General features: G+C 41.3%; 1 protein-coding gene across 8 annotated transcripts in view; it reads left to right on the top strand.

Annotated features, from left to right (window-relative positions):
• Nucleotides 1–9,542, top strand: part of Zfhx3 (zinc finger homeobox 3) — a 242,061-nt gene extending 232,519 nt beyond the window's left edge. For 7 of the 8 annotated variants that reach the window (XM_063247590.1, XM_063247596.1, XM_063247594.1 and 4 more), the window contains one exon: nt 3,619–9,542. In XM_063247590.1, the coding sequence (XP_063103660.1) occupies nt 3,619–5,300 (1,682 nt within the window). In that variant the 3' untranslated portion in view covers nt 5,301–9,542. Of the gene's footprint in view, nt 1–1,208; nt 1,346–3,618 lie in introns of all 8 variants that reach the window. The other variant, XR_010047021.1, reaches the window with a different exon arrangement.
• The last annotated feature ends 7,919 nt before the right edge of the window (nt 9,543–17,461 follow it).

A 17,461-nucleotide genomic window follows, 5' to 3' on the forward strand; every position in this document is an offset into this window, starting at 1 on the left:
GTTACCATCAAACTCACCAAGTGCTGGACAGATAGAAAGCATCCCTTTCTAGTTCTGTAAAAACAAGACTGCCGTTCCCTTCTACCCAGCCTTTCCAGTGCCAGTGTGTATGTTTTTTGGTTTTTATTTTTTATTTTGTCTTTCTAGCCCAGAGATGGGAGCTCCTGATTGAAGCAATCTCCTCTGAAACCACTCTTGTGCCCCGTATTCAGTAGCACAACCCGGGTATGTGGTATAGGGAAGAACTTGGCAGACTAATTTCGAGACAATTTTTAAGAAGTTTCCTTTGTAGACCCTATGGAAACTGGTTCAAAGAGAATTTAAATCAGTTCTTTGTTGTCACCTGGGGTCCATGCCATCTTTTTTTAGAGAGCTACTGTAACAGATCTGCTATCAGAAAGTTCTTATGTAGGTCCTTATTCCTGGGATTCTCTTCTAGCCAGAACTGTGGCTGTGTTTCTAAAGAAACTGCCTTTCTTTAGAAACTTGAATGCATTGACCAGAAATTATGTATCAGGCGAGGTGGTTCTTATATAGTTTTGATATAGTCTTCCAGAAGAAAAAGTAATGTGTGCTTTGAGGGTCCTGAGTTACCCCTTCGGTTTCCTTTTGGCCATCTCCTGCCCATCTAGAATCATAAATACATGGCACTTGTATGTTCCATCTTAATAAGGAGTTTTGTAATCCTTCCTGTATACCTCTTGTTTTTCCTCTGAACTCATTCATCTTCTTTGGATCCAGCCATCATTCCTAAATTGGAACTTCTCTTCCAGGGTCCCATGAGGGTTAGTCACAAGCCAGCAAGTAACCCCCCAAAACAGTCAGTGCTCACCAGTACCCCTCAGCATACCCCTTTGCCTGCAGAATATGTCCTCGTTCCCAGGGACTGAAACTGCTCCTAGTTTCTGGGTGAATTAATTCCAAGTTTCACAGTCTTGGTGAAGGTGAACAGAACATAAGGCTACTGAATTCCTGGTTTCAGTTTCTTATCCAAAGAGAGAATTTAAAAATATTAAGGTGTAGAAGTCAGTATATACGTATTGGCAAATAACGTCACAGAATGATGCAAGAGCCAGCTAGACATAAGCCAAGAAATCCACCATGGAGAGTGGCTAGACACAGCCCAGGGCCTTAGAAGTCCCAACATATCATAATAATGTGGGAAACAGTAGAATCAGAATGTCTGATCTATTCCCCTTGTTTTACAGATGAGAAAACTGAGGCCCAGAGAGGTCAAGACCATTCAGCAAGCTAGGGTGGGAGCCAAAGCTCCTGCCCAGGCCTCCGGGCTCCCAGTGCTATGTGCTCCTTCCACAACACCCAATATGAGCCAGTCAGTCAACAGGTATATGTTTAGTGCTACTCAGGTTCTGACCACTTAGAGTGGACTCAAGATAGAAATCTGCTCTTAAATCATTCAAGGCAGCCAGGTGTGCCCCACTTAATACCACCTTACTGTACCATGGATCTCAAGAGTACTGGATCTGGACTGGGAGGGAAGGAACTTGTATTTATTTAGCATTTTATTATATGTCAGGTCCATGTTAGGGTCTTTCAGTATGCCCTTGGATTTAATCCCAACAAATATCTATTGTGGAAAGCTGAGGCTTCAAGAGGCCAATCAATGGACCCAAGGTCACATATTTGGTTTTTGTCAGCCATAATCCACACAGGGGCAGTCTGACTCCAGAGTGCAGAGGGAGTGTCAAGAGGATAAAGTATCTTGCTTGGTTCTGCTCTTACCAATCAGAAAAGCAAGATCACAGAACTACTGTGAAAGTGTATTAAGCTACTGTTTCTGGTGTGGCTCATGTAGCACTTGCTAAATAGTGGAGGTTTAGTGAATTTTAAGATCTGAGCCTCTTCTATAGACCTCAGTTCAACATGTACCAAGTCAGTTCAAGACTGTCTCACCTGAATTTTTCTCTTAAAAGCTCAAAGAAACAGGTTTGGGGAAAGATCTTTTGGCTCTAGCCCCAAACACAAAATCCACGCCAGCTCATTCATTGTCTGGTGGCAGACAGAAAGAGCCATGTTCCATGTTCAGGATTTATAGTCCTTTCTGTCTCTGCCTCATTTGAGCCAATTTAACCAAGCTGTTTAATTTTTCTAATACAGTCAGTTACATTTTCTCCTCTGGCTTCAGTCTTTTATGTGCATTCAGGAAATTGGCTGAGGTACTCTGAGCAGTCCCTTTCTGCTGCTTTAGAAGGGTATTCTGGGATGCTGAGTGAAGCTGCTTCCTTGGCTACCCAGTGTTAACAGGTGTTTTCTTGGGATTGGTAGCTGGAAGCAACCTTTTACCTGCAATATAAAGGTTTTGATAATGCAGGGAATATAGTACTGACTGTAAATAGATGTAATCTTCACTCAGGTCTGGGCTTCTGGGTTTATTTTTTTCTTCTCATGAGGAGAGTGTCATGCTGTGGAACCCTCTTATCCCAGCTTTCTGATCTGATGAAATACTGAGGGGCTATGCAATTCAGATTTTATTTTACATTTTAGTATCCTCTGAACTGCCTAGTGTTTCGGATGTGGAGGGGCCTGAGGGCTGTTGCTTGTGTGGTCCCCCACTCATCCTTTCATCCTCCAGCACACGTTGCCTCTCACCGCCCCATCCTTAACACTGTGCCAACCCTAACTCATATGAAGCTTGGTGTAACTGAAGACTTGATCCAGAAGATGCATGTGTGCCAGGAAGTATATTAGGCTCTGGGGCGCAGGAACACTCTGCCCCTAATCTGTGGATTAGGGATGAGCATGGTTGAGGATGGGGCCATATTCCATGTGGACCTGGTGACATGCTCAGAGACCTCTAGCACACATATACAATGGTGCCTAGGAGAGACGGATATCTTAGGAACTGACAGTGTCAGCATCTTGGGCTGTTCTATTTCTCCTCTCCCTGTGGCTGGTTTCTCAAGCATCTGTAGCCCTTGGTCCTCCTATGTATCATTCACAGGCGCAGGAGAAAAGTGGTGTAGTGTTCAGCAGATTCTTTGGAGCAGAGCAGCTGAGAAGAGGCACGGGATCAGTTTTCTTTGAATGGGTTTTTAAATTTTTTCCAGGCCTATGTTCCACACTTCTCCGTTTATCCTCTTTGCTCTGCCCTCCAAAAGCATCTTCAGCTGCAGCAAAGGAGGTCAGAGAGGAAGAACTCATACAGAGCCCATTTTGTTTGTTCCTATGGCCTTGGGGCCTTAACAGGTTTCTTGCTTTGGCTTTGTTTTCCAGACAACTTCTGGTGGGCTCTCAAGACTGTATTATTTGTGGCACTTTGATGAAAGCCTTTGGTTCAAAAGTGTTTGAGCCGGTTTAGGGAACCCCAGACTAACTGCACTGGGCAGAGTGAAAAGTATCTGGGAATGTGTGGCAAGGAGAATGTGTACTAATGAGTGTGACACGCTGGGTAGGAAGGTATTGGAAGCTATTTTAGCAAAGGGTAGTCCGGGAGCTGACCCAGGACTGGTTCTTGATTTAAAGACATTGATTTTGAGAAGATCCTTCAGGTGTAAACCTTGGTACTTAAGACGTTATGCCAATGACACAGGTAAAGCGTTTTGAGCTTCAGCCTCACCACCTTAGACTGATTTCTCTTTGTATCTCTTTTCCTTTTAGCTTTAACGTCTCCTAAACCGAACTTGATGGGTCTGCCCAGCACAACAGTTCCTTCCCCTGGCCTCCCCACATCTGGATTACCAAATAAACCGTCCTCAGCGTCACTGAGCTCCCCAACCCCAGCACAAGCCACCATGGCGTTGGCCCCTCAGCAACATCCCCAACCCCAGCAGCAGCAGCAGCAGCCACAGGTGCAGCAGCCTCCCCCACCGCCAGCAGCCCAGCCGCCACCCACGCCGCAGCTCCCACAACAGCAACGCAAAGACAGTGAGAAAGTAAAGGAGAAGGAAAAGGCACACAAAGGAAAAGGTGAACCCCTGCCTGTCCCCAAGAAGGAAAAAGGAGAGGCCCCCACAGCGGCTGCAGCCACCATATCAGCCCCACTGCCCTCCATGGAGTATGCAGTGGATCCTGCCCAGCTGCAGGCCCTGCAGGCAGCCTTGACTTCAGATCCTACAGCACTGCTCACGAGCCAGTTCCTTCCTTACTTTGTTCCAGGCTTTTCTCCTTATTATGCCCCCCAGATCCCTGGCGCCCTGCAGAGCGGGTACCTGCAGCCCATGTATGGCATGGAAGGCCTGTTCCCCTACAGCCCTGCACTGTCGCAGGCCCTGATGGGGCTGTCCCCGGGCTCCCTACTGCAGCAGTACCAGCAATACCAGCAGAGTCTGCAGGAGGCGATCCAGCAGCAGCAGCAGCGGCAACTACAGCAGCAGCAGCAGCAGCAGCAGCAGCAGCAGCAGCAGCAGCAGCAAAAAGTGCAGCAGCCCAAAGCAAGCCAAACCCCAGTCCCCCAGGGGGCTGCTTCCCCAGACAAAGACCCTGCCAAAGAATCCCCCAAACCAGAAGAGCAGAAAAACGCCCCCCGTGAGGTGTCCCCCCTCCTGCCGAAACCCCCAGAAGAGCCAGAAGCAGAAAGCAAAAGTGCGGACTCCCTCTACGACCCCTTCATTGTTCCAAAGGTGCAGTACAAGTTGGTCTGCCGCAAGTGCCAGGCGGGCTTCGGCGACGAGGAGGCGGCGAGGAGCCACCTGAAGTCCCTCTGCTTCTTCGGCCAGTCTGTGGCGAACCTGCAAGAGATGGTGCTTCACGTCCCCACGGGCGGCGGCGGCGGCGGCGGCGGCGGCGGCGGCGGCGGCGGCAGCGGCTCGTACCACTGCCTGGCGTGCGAGAGCGCGCTCTGTGGGGAGGAAGCTCTGAGTCAACATCTCGAGTCGGCCTTGCACAAACACAGAACAATCACGAGAGCAGCAAGAAACGCCAAAGAGCACCCTAGTTTATTACCTCACTCTGCCTGCTTCCCCGATCCTAGCACCGCATCTACCTCGCAGTCTGCCGCGCACTCAAACGACAGCCCCCCTCCCCCCGCCCCGCCGGCCGCGCCCCCCGCGCCCCCCCACGCCGCCTCCAGGAAGTCTTGGCCGCCTGCGGCCCCCCGGGCTCCGGCCGCGAAGCCCCCTTCTTTTCCTCCTCTCTCCTCATCTTCAACGGTTACCTCAAGTTCATGCAGCACCTCAGGGGTTCAGCCCTCGATGCCAACAGACGACTATTCGGAGGAGTCTGACACGGATCTCAGCCAAAAGTCCGACGGACCGGCGAGCCCGGTAGAGGGTCCCAAAGACCCCAGCTGCCCCAAGGACAGTGGTCTGACCAGTGTAGGAACGGACACCTTCAGATTGTAAGCTTTGAAGATGAACAATACAGACAAATGAATTTTAAAAGAGTTAATAACAAACCAATTTCAAAAAAAAAAAATAGACTAACTGCAATTCCAAAGCTTCTAACCAAAAAATCAAAAAACAAACAAAAAACAAAAAAGAAAAAAAAAGAAAAAAAAAGAAAAAGCGTGGGTTGTTTTCCCATATACCTATCTATGCCGGTGATTTTACATTGTCTTTTTTTTTTTCTTTTAATATTTAAAAAAAAAAAAAACAAAAAACAAAAACCCTAACCCTGTTACATTGTGTCCTTTTGAAGGTACTATTGGTCTGGGAAACACAAGTCCACAGGGCCTCCCTCATGTCTTTGGAGCTTAAACCCCTTGTATATTTGCCCCTTTTCAATAAATGCCCCACCTTGATAGCACAGAGGAGCCCGGCATGCGCTGTATGGGAAAGCAGTCCACCTTGTTACAGTTTTAAATTTCTTGCTATCTTAGCATTCAGATACCAATGGCTTGCTAAAAGAAAAAAAGAAATGTAATGTCTTTTTATTCTCAGGTCAATCGCTCACACTTTGTTCTGTTTTCAGAATCATTGTTTTATGTATATTTTTTTCAGGTTGGTTTTTTTTTTTTTGTTATTGTTGTTCCAGAAAAGATTTTTTTTTTGTTGTTTTAATTTAAAAACGGGCAGAAAGTATTCGACAAAAACAATGTGAACTGCTTTAGCTTTCTGGGGATTTTTAAGGATAGCTTTTCTGCTGAAGCCAATTTCAAGGGGAAAAGTTAAAACACTCCCACTTTCAGAAAGAAAAAAAAAAACCCACATACACAAAGAGTGTTGAGGACTTGTAGCTTAAAAAATAAGTTTTAAAAACTGACTTTCTGTATTTATGATAGATATAACCATTTTTGGTGTTGAGTAGATTGTTGCATTGGAAATGAACTGAAGCAGTATGGTAGATTTAAAAGGAAAAAAAACCTTTTGTGTACATTTAGCTTTTTGTATGGTCCAGCTGACAGCTCCTCATTTGATGTTGTCTTGTTCATTCCTAGCAGATAGATTGCGATCTGTTGATTTGCCTAAGCTTTTCTCCCTTTGTCCCTTAATTCCACTTTCTCTTCCTCTTCCCAACTCCCATCCTATAATCTCCCATTTGAGGTAGCTGCCTTCATTTCTTAGAGGGTGGCTGCAGGATTATTTTATAAAACTAGAGAAAATTTCAAAGGATTCTAGGGGTCATTAGGATCCTCAGATTATTTTTGGTTAGGGAGTTGAAACTTTTTAAAGGCATATAATTCTAGTGACCTATGTCTGGTAGCCTTGTGCGTTTATTTTTTATCCTTCTTTTGGCTCTTCTCTGTATCCCTTTTCCTTCTTTTTTGGTAGATGCTTCAAATATTCTTTTCCTGACCTGAAGTGTTGGTTTCAGTTTGTGTGACTGGGCTATGTGCTTTTCTTTCTCAAGTTTTTGGTTAAGGGTTTGGTTTTTTGTTTTTGTGTTTTTTCTTTCCTCTCTCAGAAAAAGAAATTTCATGCTTTAAATAAAATCCAAAGACACACCCTTTCACTGCTGATGCAGAAAAAAGGGAAAGGGTTCTTGTTACTTGAGAATTTGTTTCTGATTTAAACAAACAAGACTTAGTTTAATAAAAGAAAGAATAAAGCAAAAGATTCCCAGGTTGTTATGTGCTTCGTCTGCAAGCAGAGAGGCAACTGTTAATGACAATTCCATATACCAAAAGACACGTTTTTTACTTCAAAGTTTTGTCCTTGTGTTAGGCAGTCTTAGCAGCGAGTGATCCAGAGCGCAGCCAACAAAGCAGATAGCAATGAACAGAACGCAAAAAAAAAAAAAGGAAACCGTATGTGAGGCACTTGTATTTATGTTAATATCCATATTCCTGTAGCACACAACACAATGTAACACCCTTTTTATCTTTAAAACACACACTCACCCTTTTTTATCATTTAAAAAAAGGTCTGAACTTTGTGCTGCTAAAATGTAGGTTTTGGAGACAAAAACTTTGCCGTTTCACTTTCATAGCTAAACATCAACAGACACAATCTCCCTGTATCCCCGAAGTGTGAAATCTTTCTCCCCTTCATTCTCTTCCTTATGTTTCAAAAGGGAACTTTGAAGACTGTGAATACAGGTTCCATTGGTCACCTTTCAGGCTTCTTTCCCCAGTGCTGAAGCCACACATCGACTTTGCAAAAGACTGGAGCATTCCAAGATCTGAAAATGGAGGGTTTTCTTTCTTTTTTCCTTTTTTTCTTTTTTAGCCAAGACTATTTTTATGAATTTGTTTTTAGTTAAAGAGTAGATCCTGAACTGTTGTACATATTTCTAACTAGGCTGATGCACAGTGCAAATTCCTTTTTAATTTTTTTAAGTAGAAATACTAAAGAATACCATCTTAACTATTCATATCAGTATCCAGTTGTAGCATAAGGTGTCAAAAACAAGTACACAAATCATTTACTGTTTTAACAAGCTACTTCCTTTTAAGAAGAATTCTTGTATTTCTCCCTGTGTTTGAGATGAACATTTTTAAATTTTAAAGTTGTACAGTTTTTTGTTTTCCATTATTTTATCTTGTTTATAACTCTATGAAATATATATATATTTTTTGCCATTTAACTGTTGTATGTTACTCTGTCTGTATCATAGAAAAAAGTTTTTGTTTTTGGTTCTCTATGTGATACCATAATTAACAATTTAACACTAGCTTTACCTGTCACATTCTGCTAGGTCTTCTCTGAAAACTGTTTTTAAAAATGATATTGCTTGGTAATAGTGCAATTTCTAACCCTTTCCCTCCCCCTCAACTTCAAGTTCCTTTGTAATTTTGTCACCCCTTTCCTTTCCTTTTTTTTTTTGGAGCTACTATGGCCTCCTCCCTCTGTGAGGCAGAGTGACTGTCAGTGTTTCCTGCTGCCATGCCTTGACTTGTGGGTGTGTTTGGCAACAGTACCGTGGAGGGTAGATTGGCTAAGCATGCTTCCACCCACCAGTATTCCTCACAGGGGTTGTGTGATTGTTTCAACCTGGAGTGGGTTGCACACTTAATGCTTTCCTCTACGACTACACCGCCCACGAACATGTTCATTCAAAAAAGAAAAAAAGCGGTTCTCAGCACTAACCCAGAAGCAGCAAAGCAGTCAGTGATGGTGAAAATTAAAAGTCAGACATGACCCAGTCACGTTTTGGGGCTGAAATCCACAGTGGCTATGCCTGTATCATTTACAAAGCATGAATTCAGTGTAACACTCAACTGTTTAGATTGACCTCGTTTGGGGATTTACACCTGTCTGCAGTATAGTAGGTAGCTGAGTAGGATATCTCAACTTACTTCTTAAATTAGTTCTTAACCTCCATTGGCACTTCATATTTTGGTGGGTTTTTGTTTTGTTTTTGTCAAATAACCCTAGTGTGGGTTGGTGCTAGACACTATTCAGTCATAGCACCAGATTGACCCACAGAATTGGGGTAACTTCATCTGTCCTTTTAAAAAAAAAAACAGAAAAAAGTTTAATACATCTAGGAAGTTTTTTTTAAATTAAAAGCTATTTAAAGAGATGAATGTGGCCAAAGTTTTACACAATTGAAAAAGAAGTAAAACAGATGGCATGTGTTTAAACCTGAGTTTATCAGGCATGGCAGGAAGTTGCAGGAGACTGAGGCAATGACCCAAGCCAGTGCACTTGATGTTCATGGACATATATTTTTTTTAAATAAATTAAATTAAAACATTTTAAATAGAAGCATAAATTGAGTTGGTTGTTTGTTGGCGCTGAGATACTGCCCACTGTGAAACAAAGCTTTGACTAGTTTTTCGTTTACTTTCTTCAGGGGGGAGGGGGGACAAGTTTGGGTAGGAAAGAAAGCATAAATGAACGTGACCCTGAGGTGAAGAGGTATATGAACAGCCTTTGCAATGTATAAAAAAACAAAAAAACACAAAAAACAAAAAAAATAGAGCAAGTGAAACCAAAAATGATGTTCTTGGTGTTTTTCTATAATGTAGTCTTGTTAGCTTTTTTGTTACTGTAACAATGCTGATCTCGAACTGTACCAAAATACATGGAGACTAACAAACAGAACCACATGGAACTTTCAAACTGAAAAAAGAAATTTGTCACAAAAACTTTGTTGTCATAGTTAAGTTGATTGTAGATGGTAATTGAATATACTCCTTTGAAATATTTCATCAAGTATGTTTCCTGCTCATTGTGATACATTAAAAAAATATGAGCAAATGTTCTCGTCTCTGTTACCAGACTTTGTGTGCACGAGAGAAAGGTTAATGGATGGTGAAGTGTAAAACTGAACAACATCTCTTGTTGTGTATGCAGGGGGTACTTATTCCAAGGTACATGGATACGCTTGTGAATTCTGTTTTTTAAGTACCTGTGTATTTCACCTCCTGGCATTCATATAACTGCCACAAGTTTGGGTCATGACTGATAGTGTATGTCTGACCTCTTGGACAATTACCCTCTAGAACCTTAAAAGCTACTAAATTTTTAACTTAAATGTTTATATGAAAAATTTTACACACTTGCTCCAACTACAAAGCAAAAATTTAAAACATTTGCTCATGGCCAGGAGAGGGGCATGTTCAACTTTTCTGAACTGGGAGTTGGATCTAGTATCTATAGTGGAATATCAAAGGTAAGTTGGATTAAGCAGATGACTGACTGTAGTTACCTATCCTAGCAAATAGGTTTTGTAAACCTCTGTTAGAGCAGAATCTGAGATGAGATAGTCTGTACAAAACAGTAAGTAGCAGGAGTAAGTTCTGCATTCCCTTTGAGAGTGGAAAAAGTGTTTGAAATTCATTAATAAGTGCATCCAACATCAGGCCCAAAGGGCTTTCACCCACCTCTAATTTATAGCTGTAGCTAATCAATAATTTATAAAACTAGAGGCTAGGCTTGGATGGCATTGCTGACTGGCTATGTCCTTACAAGGTATGCAGCATCTGTCCTTGGTCAATGGGATCTTTTCTTTCCCAGGCATTAAGCTATGACATTCCATTCTGTTGGCTGAGATGGTTATTGTCAACCAAGTCTTTTTTTTCATAGTTCCTGTAGTCATTTATGAAGCAGTGGTGACCCTATTAACTCAAAATCTCATACAGTTCTATAATTAGCAGAGGTATTACTAGTACTCAGGAAAGCTGGATCTCTGGCCAGTGCCTGAACTGCTGAGCCTTTCTTTGGGGTGTTCCTGAAGAAGCAGATGACTTCTGTCTCAGTATGTTTTCTTGACATGTACTTAAGTCACTGATCTTCCTTTCCACCCCATGAAAAGGTACAGGATGATAAGACTTGTTCAGAACCAAAGCCACATCTGCCTTTTGGAGCTGTAATTATTTTAGGATCTGGCAGATCACATAGAGACATTTTAAATGGAACCAGTTTTGCACAGAGGTTTTGCTGCTTCAGCTCTTTGGAAGACAGTGAATACAATTCAAATTCTTCCACAGATAAATTTTCAACAAAAAATGACAAAACGTTAGTGATGTGTAAGCCTTTGTATCAGCAAATCTTTTAACACCTAAATTACATTGGGTGAGAGTTGGTAAGAAACCTAAAGTGGTTCTATTATTGAAAAGGCTTTTTTTTCTTATGGGAAAAGAATTCTTCCAATCTGGCTTCAACATCATGCTTATGTGGATATTAATCTTGGAATTAATTCCCCACCCCAGTGAAATGGCAGCATCTTAGAACAGCTAGTATGGATTTGCTAGGTGGTTGTTTCTAATTTTGCCTTTAAAAACTGTATAGCACCTAGTGCATGTTATAGGCTAATTATTGCAAATCTTACTATAAATAGGTTTAGACTTTAGAAGAGTACAAGCAGTTTAAGAGTCCAACTTGAAGGATGAGAAGCGTGCACCTGCTGCTCCGTAGTCTTCATGGCAGCAGGACAGATGTGCCCCCTTAGCCTCCACCTTACTGCTGGGGTGGACCAGCCAAGGCTTTGGCAAAACTTGCAAAGAAATTAGTGCTGTTAGCATCATTAAGTACAGGCCATTTTTAAGATGTACCCAGTTAGTTTAGGTTCCTCTCAATCTGTCTTAAGTTTTTAAAATACAGGCAACAAAAATAAATTCCGTTTCCCCCCTTTGTTTATAACTATTTCACTATGTGTGGAACAGATGGACGAAGAGACAGTTTAAGTAGGAGTCCCATATTAACATAAGATGAAAACTTTCAGATGAGCCCTTACCCCTGGGCCAGGAGATGAGTGCTGAAAAGCAACGAGGAAGAGTAGCAAAAAGGCATCTGTGACCCTTCTCTGCCTGTGTCATACTCAGAGCTTGCTCATGCTCATTGTTCTTGGCGTTCCTGCTCCCCAAGTGCTATTCCCTAAGCTCTCTGACACATTGCCTTTCTTTCAATCCCCTTCTGTTTGTATGCCTTGTAAAAATATTTTGTAGAATTATGTACTTATTTGCTTATTCCTCCAGTGGCATAAGAGGGACAGACTGGGTAGCATTTATCCCTAGGTTTCAGGATAGTGAGATGAGGCGTGAGGGGCAAAGGTGCACCTTCTCCCCATCCGCTGTGTCCTGAGAGACACTAGACGGGCCGGGCGAATAGCTCCAGGGTGGGGTTCAGAGTCTGGTTCTACACTTACCATGACCATGATTGTTACTTATGTTTCTTGTGCTATAAAATGAGGGTAAAAGTACCTGCTTTATAGGGTTCTTGTGACAACACGGACTAGTATGCACTAAATGCTAAATAACTATTGCTATGTTATCAGCATAAATTTTCCGTTTTTCCCTTCTGTGGGCCCCTTGGGAATGCAGTTTTCTAACACTTGCCATACTTTACAGAGGGTTCGGGAGCAGCGGCTGTATAATTGTCTCATCAAGTCTCTGTTGTACAATTATTTCTGATGCTTCCCCTCCTGTACATATCTCAGAGGCTGTAGAAATGCTGTAGTAGTTCCTGCTTGTGAGTTATACCAGAGTTCAGTACAAATGTTTGGATTTTAGTATCTTAGTGTCTGGTCCAGTGATGGCAAGTCTTTTAGAGCTTTCACTGATAACAAAGAGCCCACTGCAGTACACATGCCATAGGTTCACTACTGCTGGCTAGCCTTTAGTGATGAATTTGGTCCTGAGGAAAGGATGAGCTATTGCTTGTTTCTGTTTTTACCGTAGACATATCTGATTCATCATACTATCCTAAAAGGTGAGCAATTAAAAGCATGGGGTTGTAGGGGCCGGGGGTTTAGCTCAGCAGCATAAGCGCCTGCCTTGCAAGCAGGCAGTCGTGAGTTCAATCCCCGGTACCGAAAAAAAGGGAAAAGACAAAAAAAAAAAAAAAAAAAAGTATGGGGTTGTAAAGAAAATGAAATAAGTTGTGACATTTTGGCTGCTGCTTGTTTTAAAATGTCTCAGTGCACAAGCTGAGAGCCATAGTATCTGAAAATGAGACCATGGGAGTGAAGGAAATATAGGTGAACCAAAATTGAAGAGGGATACACACAAAGGAACGAGAGAACTTCTACCTCTAAACACAAGAAGTTTTTTAAAATACTATCATTCTAACAAGCTGCAAAATAAATGTGGAAAAGGCAAGGGAAAGAGAGTAAGCATTAGCACACAAAAGTCATAGAGCAATTGTTTGCATATAAGAAATCAGTGATACCTTTTAGGAAGCGATGGTCCTATGTGGATTTTGTCCACTTTAATCAGATACAATCTTGGCAATAAAGTTGCTGCTATTGGAATCAGAGGGCTAACAAGGCTAAGGAGAATGACTTGCAACTGAGTTTTCCTTTTCTCTGAGGATAACAACTCACAGCTTTGCTTTATCATACAACCTAGAGATAAAATGTCATCATGCAGTGTCTTTGGTTCTCAGTTTGACCCTGTTTGAATAGTGACAAAAGTATGTTTTGCATTCAGGTATTTTTTCTGTCAGTGCTTAAAAGATAGTGCTCCCCGTGGCCATGCATTGTTTCCAATGACATATCTAATGTCACCTTTATGCTTTAATGTAGTTTTCACTAGTTTTAAGATGTTTATTTTGTCAGTAGTTTTATCACATCACTATTTTATTATGACGTGCTTTGTGTGTAGTTTTATTTATGTTTCTTGTGTTTATGGTTTGTTGAGATCTTGGATCTGTGAGGTATGACTTTAAATACAAAATTTGCAATTATTCAGTCATTTTTTTCTTCAAATATATTTGTGCCCCCTAGTTTCCTTAGCTTACTTACCCTTTCCTACCCAGAGAGTCCACTTACGTAGGTATTAGTCCACTTAAGTCCACTCACAGCTTACTAATGCTCTGTCTGGGCTTTTATTTGTTTGGCTGGCATTGGTGGGTTTTTGTTTGTTTTTACTGTTTTCTCTTGAACTGTTTCCAGTTCTATGTCTTTAAGTCCACTAATAATCTAGGCTATCATTAATCATAAGCAATGTATTTTAAATCTTAAATATAGTTTTCATCTCTGGAAGCTTAATTTTTAAAAAATACATTCTAGGTTCGTACTTAACTCTTTAACACAGGGAAAACAGTTACAATAACTTTTATTGCAATCCTTTGCAAATTCTAACATATGTGTATGTTGTGAGTTGGTTCAGTTGACCAGTTATTCTTCTTGGTTGTGTTTTCTTATCTCTTTGTATGCCTGGTTATCTTTGATTGAATACCAAATGTGAATTTTACCATGTTGGATGTTTGATACTTTTGCATTCCTGGACATTTCTTAAATTACTTGGAAATTGTTTTATTTCTTCAAGTTTTGTTGCATAGGGTTAGGTTAGGGTCAGGTACTAGCGCACTATTTAGTAGAGCTAATTATTCCTCACTTTACTGAAGAATGACTCTTTTGACAACTCTATTCAGATGTCCCATGAACAGTTCCCCATCATGTGTAAACCTGAGGTATGGTAATCTCTTACCCTTCTGGCAGGTTCTTTCTTGGGCACCCAATAGTTTCCTCATATACTTTTCTGAATACCTACGTGGAACTCTATGGAGATCTCCAGATTTCTCTCCCTTACTTGGTACTGTCGTTCTACAAGGCCCTGCTGCTCTGGTCTCCCCAGACTCAGCTTTATCTCCTTAGCTGAAGGACTCTACAGGTTCCTCACCAGGTGCAATGACCTGGGAACTCTCAAGACAATAAAGTGGGATAATGAGAGGCCTCACTTTGTTTATTTCTCATCTCAGTGTTCATTGTCTTTCACTCTGTGAAGGTATAAAGTACCTTAAAAACGTTTCCTGCACATATCTTTTTTCTTGTACTTTTAGTTGTTTCCGCTGGGAAAGTCCCTCTGGTTTTTATTACTCTCTCAGCTGGAAGCAGATGTCAAATTTATTTTTTAGATAGATATGGTACGAATCCTGCATACCTTTGCAAAGTAATACCAACACTTATGAAGGTTTCAATTAACACGGGAGCCTGACTTCCCAGCAGACCTCCTTGGACATGATACAGTGCTGATTGATACCCTAAGATTAAGGGTTGCAACAAAGCCATTCTTTTGCTCACGCTGCACAGAGTAATAGAAATGAGTAAATGCATGAATTCCTGTAGCCACTTTTCTGCTCTGTGTAGCCACAATGCCACATGGAGTGGGGGAAAAGCATTTCGTAGGCTTTGAATAAAGTCAGCCCAAGGAAGCTGACACTAAAACACTAACTGGCACTAAAACACTATTTTAAATCCTCCGCTTAACTACAAGAGTTTTCACTATTCATGTTATTCACACCTTTTCATTTAAACAATTTCATTTCAGTGTCTTCATACAGATGATTTTTCAGACTAAATGTGGCTTAAAGAAAGTCATGGATTTGAGATGAATTCATGCACTAATAAAGGAGAATGATTAAAAAAAAAAAAGCTAGGGCCAGTCATTTTTGCTAAACCTAAATTGTGTCATGTTTATTTTGGTGAAACTCTGTTCCTACTTATATTCTGCAAGAAGAGGAGTCAAGTGAATTAGAAAAGAGGGAAACCCTAAAATAACTAACAAATACTAATGAGAACTCTCAGAAACAACGGGAGAGTTTACATTTTTCATTTGTAGGGCGAGGGACCAAACAAACAATTTCTAGTAAGATCTGAAAGGCATGGAAGTAAAATTCCCTTTCAGGATAAAACCCTACAATAAGGGAAAACAGCAGACAATAGAATTCAAAGTCAGTAAGTCAGGAACAATAGGGACCAAAGGAGGAGACAGAGTACACAGTGTGTGTGTGTGTGTGTGTGTGTGTGTGTGTGTGTGTAGATAAAACTGAGGGAAGGGAACAGACCAAGCATTCTACGTATCAGGTTATATTTTTAACACTTCATAAAAGACTTGCAGCCAGAGGATCACTGGAGTCTTGAGGTTAAGTCATTGCAATTCATCCATTTCTCCTAAAAGTTCAGGAAAGCTAATTTCATATGAAAATGATCAAGGGATCAAGGGAAAATGAAAGGACTGCGGTCAAATTCCATACAATGGTTATTATTTTAAAAAGTGGTAAAGAGCAAAATAATATTCCTACAAATAATGAAAGAAAAGTCATGCCCATAAAATAGATAGGTTTTATAGCTTAATATTTCAAAATGAGCCAAAAGAAAAAAAAGATTTTAAACATACAAAAGAAAAGCAACAGCATCAGAGAAATCTGCTAATCATCATTTTTTCTTAAATCCATTAAAGAGACAAAGTGACATAACAGTGAAGAGAAACCTAAACTTTAAAAGGAACAAGCCCTTCATCCAAGCCTTTAGGAAGAAATCAGCTACCAATTTTAACAGGATGTTAGGGGCCAAATGAGGGCTAGCACATCTTTGGAAAAACTGAGGCAGGGGTAGGGACACTCAGAACTCCATGGGCCTGACAAGCTGTTGTGAGAGGAGCAGTACAAACCTGCTAGGTGCAGTCAGCTGCTCTGGGACACAGGCTTAAAGCACTACCCAATTTTCCAGCCCCCTTTTCCTACACAGCATCAGAGGGAGGGCCTAGCTCCACTGCTCCCAAGTCACAGTGTAAAACACTTTGTACCTTGTAAAGAGGGACAAAACAAAACATCCTACAGTCTTGAGGGAGGAGCAGGAAAAGTTGTTAGGCCCAGGACCCTACATCTTAGCCAGCAGACAGCATGTTGCCACTGAGGGAGGACCAAAAACTGGCTAAGATCAACTAGGACCCAGGTAAGACGGTTTGCTGCCGTAGGAAGGAGGCACAGGAGTGCTAAGAAAGCCTTTTCCCTAAGGTCAAAGCACACAGAGCCTACCTAAGACTGAGGCTGGACTCAGACATTGGAGAACCGAGCCTAGTACCAGAGTAAAAATCTATCCAATAGTCAAACTTCTACTCTAAACACAGCAACAGTAGCCCACCATTAAGGAATGTGAAATCTGAGGTATAACTAAAGTCAACTCTGGACTATGCCAATTTTTACACATGTGTATGATCTATACTCTACAGTTCTACATAGTGTCCTCTAAACAACAACCAAACATTGTGTTATTACATGTGGAAAAATACAGTGTTATTTATGAAGTTGCTTTAGCAGCAACTAATTAAGTGTCTACATATGACTATCAATTTTCAAAGTCTTATGGGCCAAATTGTTTCCACTAAAATTCATTCTGAAGTCCTAATTCCAGGTACCTCAAAATGTAACTGCATTTGGAACTAGGGTTTTAAAAGTGACAAATAAGGTCACTGGGGGAGACCCCAACTAACTGTGGTTTACAAGAGGAAATCAGGAAGGACATGAACACACACATGGAAAGACTACAAGAGGACAGGAAAAGGTGACAGCCATCTACAAGCCAAGGACAGAGGTCCATGAGTGTGCACATGGCCAGGGGTGGGGGTGAAAGGCTGACATCTTGATCTTAGACTTCAAACCTCCAAAACTGTTAAGAAATAAATTTTGTTAGTTAAGCTCTCCATTCGCGGGTATTTGATTTGAGAACCTTGGCAAAACTAATACAGAAGGTATATATAGAAGAAATAAAGGGACACATTAAATATAACATGGGGATACAGTAGACAAAAAGTAGACACAGGAAACTCTAAACAGATTTCTTTATCAAATAAACTGTAAGGAGAGTGAAGGAGCTGGAAAAACTACACATTAAAAAAATACTCAAAAAATGTCAAAGTCAGTGTATTTGGATCCTGATTCAAACTAAAAGTTTT

Source organism: Cavia porcellus, unplaced genomic scaffold, assembly GCF_034190915.1.
Source record: "Cavia porcellus strain 051 isolate PalLab524CR breed Dunkin Hartley unplaced genomic scaffold, mCavPor4.1 scaffold_4, whole genome shotgun sequence".
NCBI classification, from domain to species: Eukaryota; Metazoa; Chordata; class Mammalia; order Rodentia; family Caviidae; genus Cavia; species Cavia porcellus.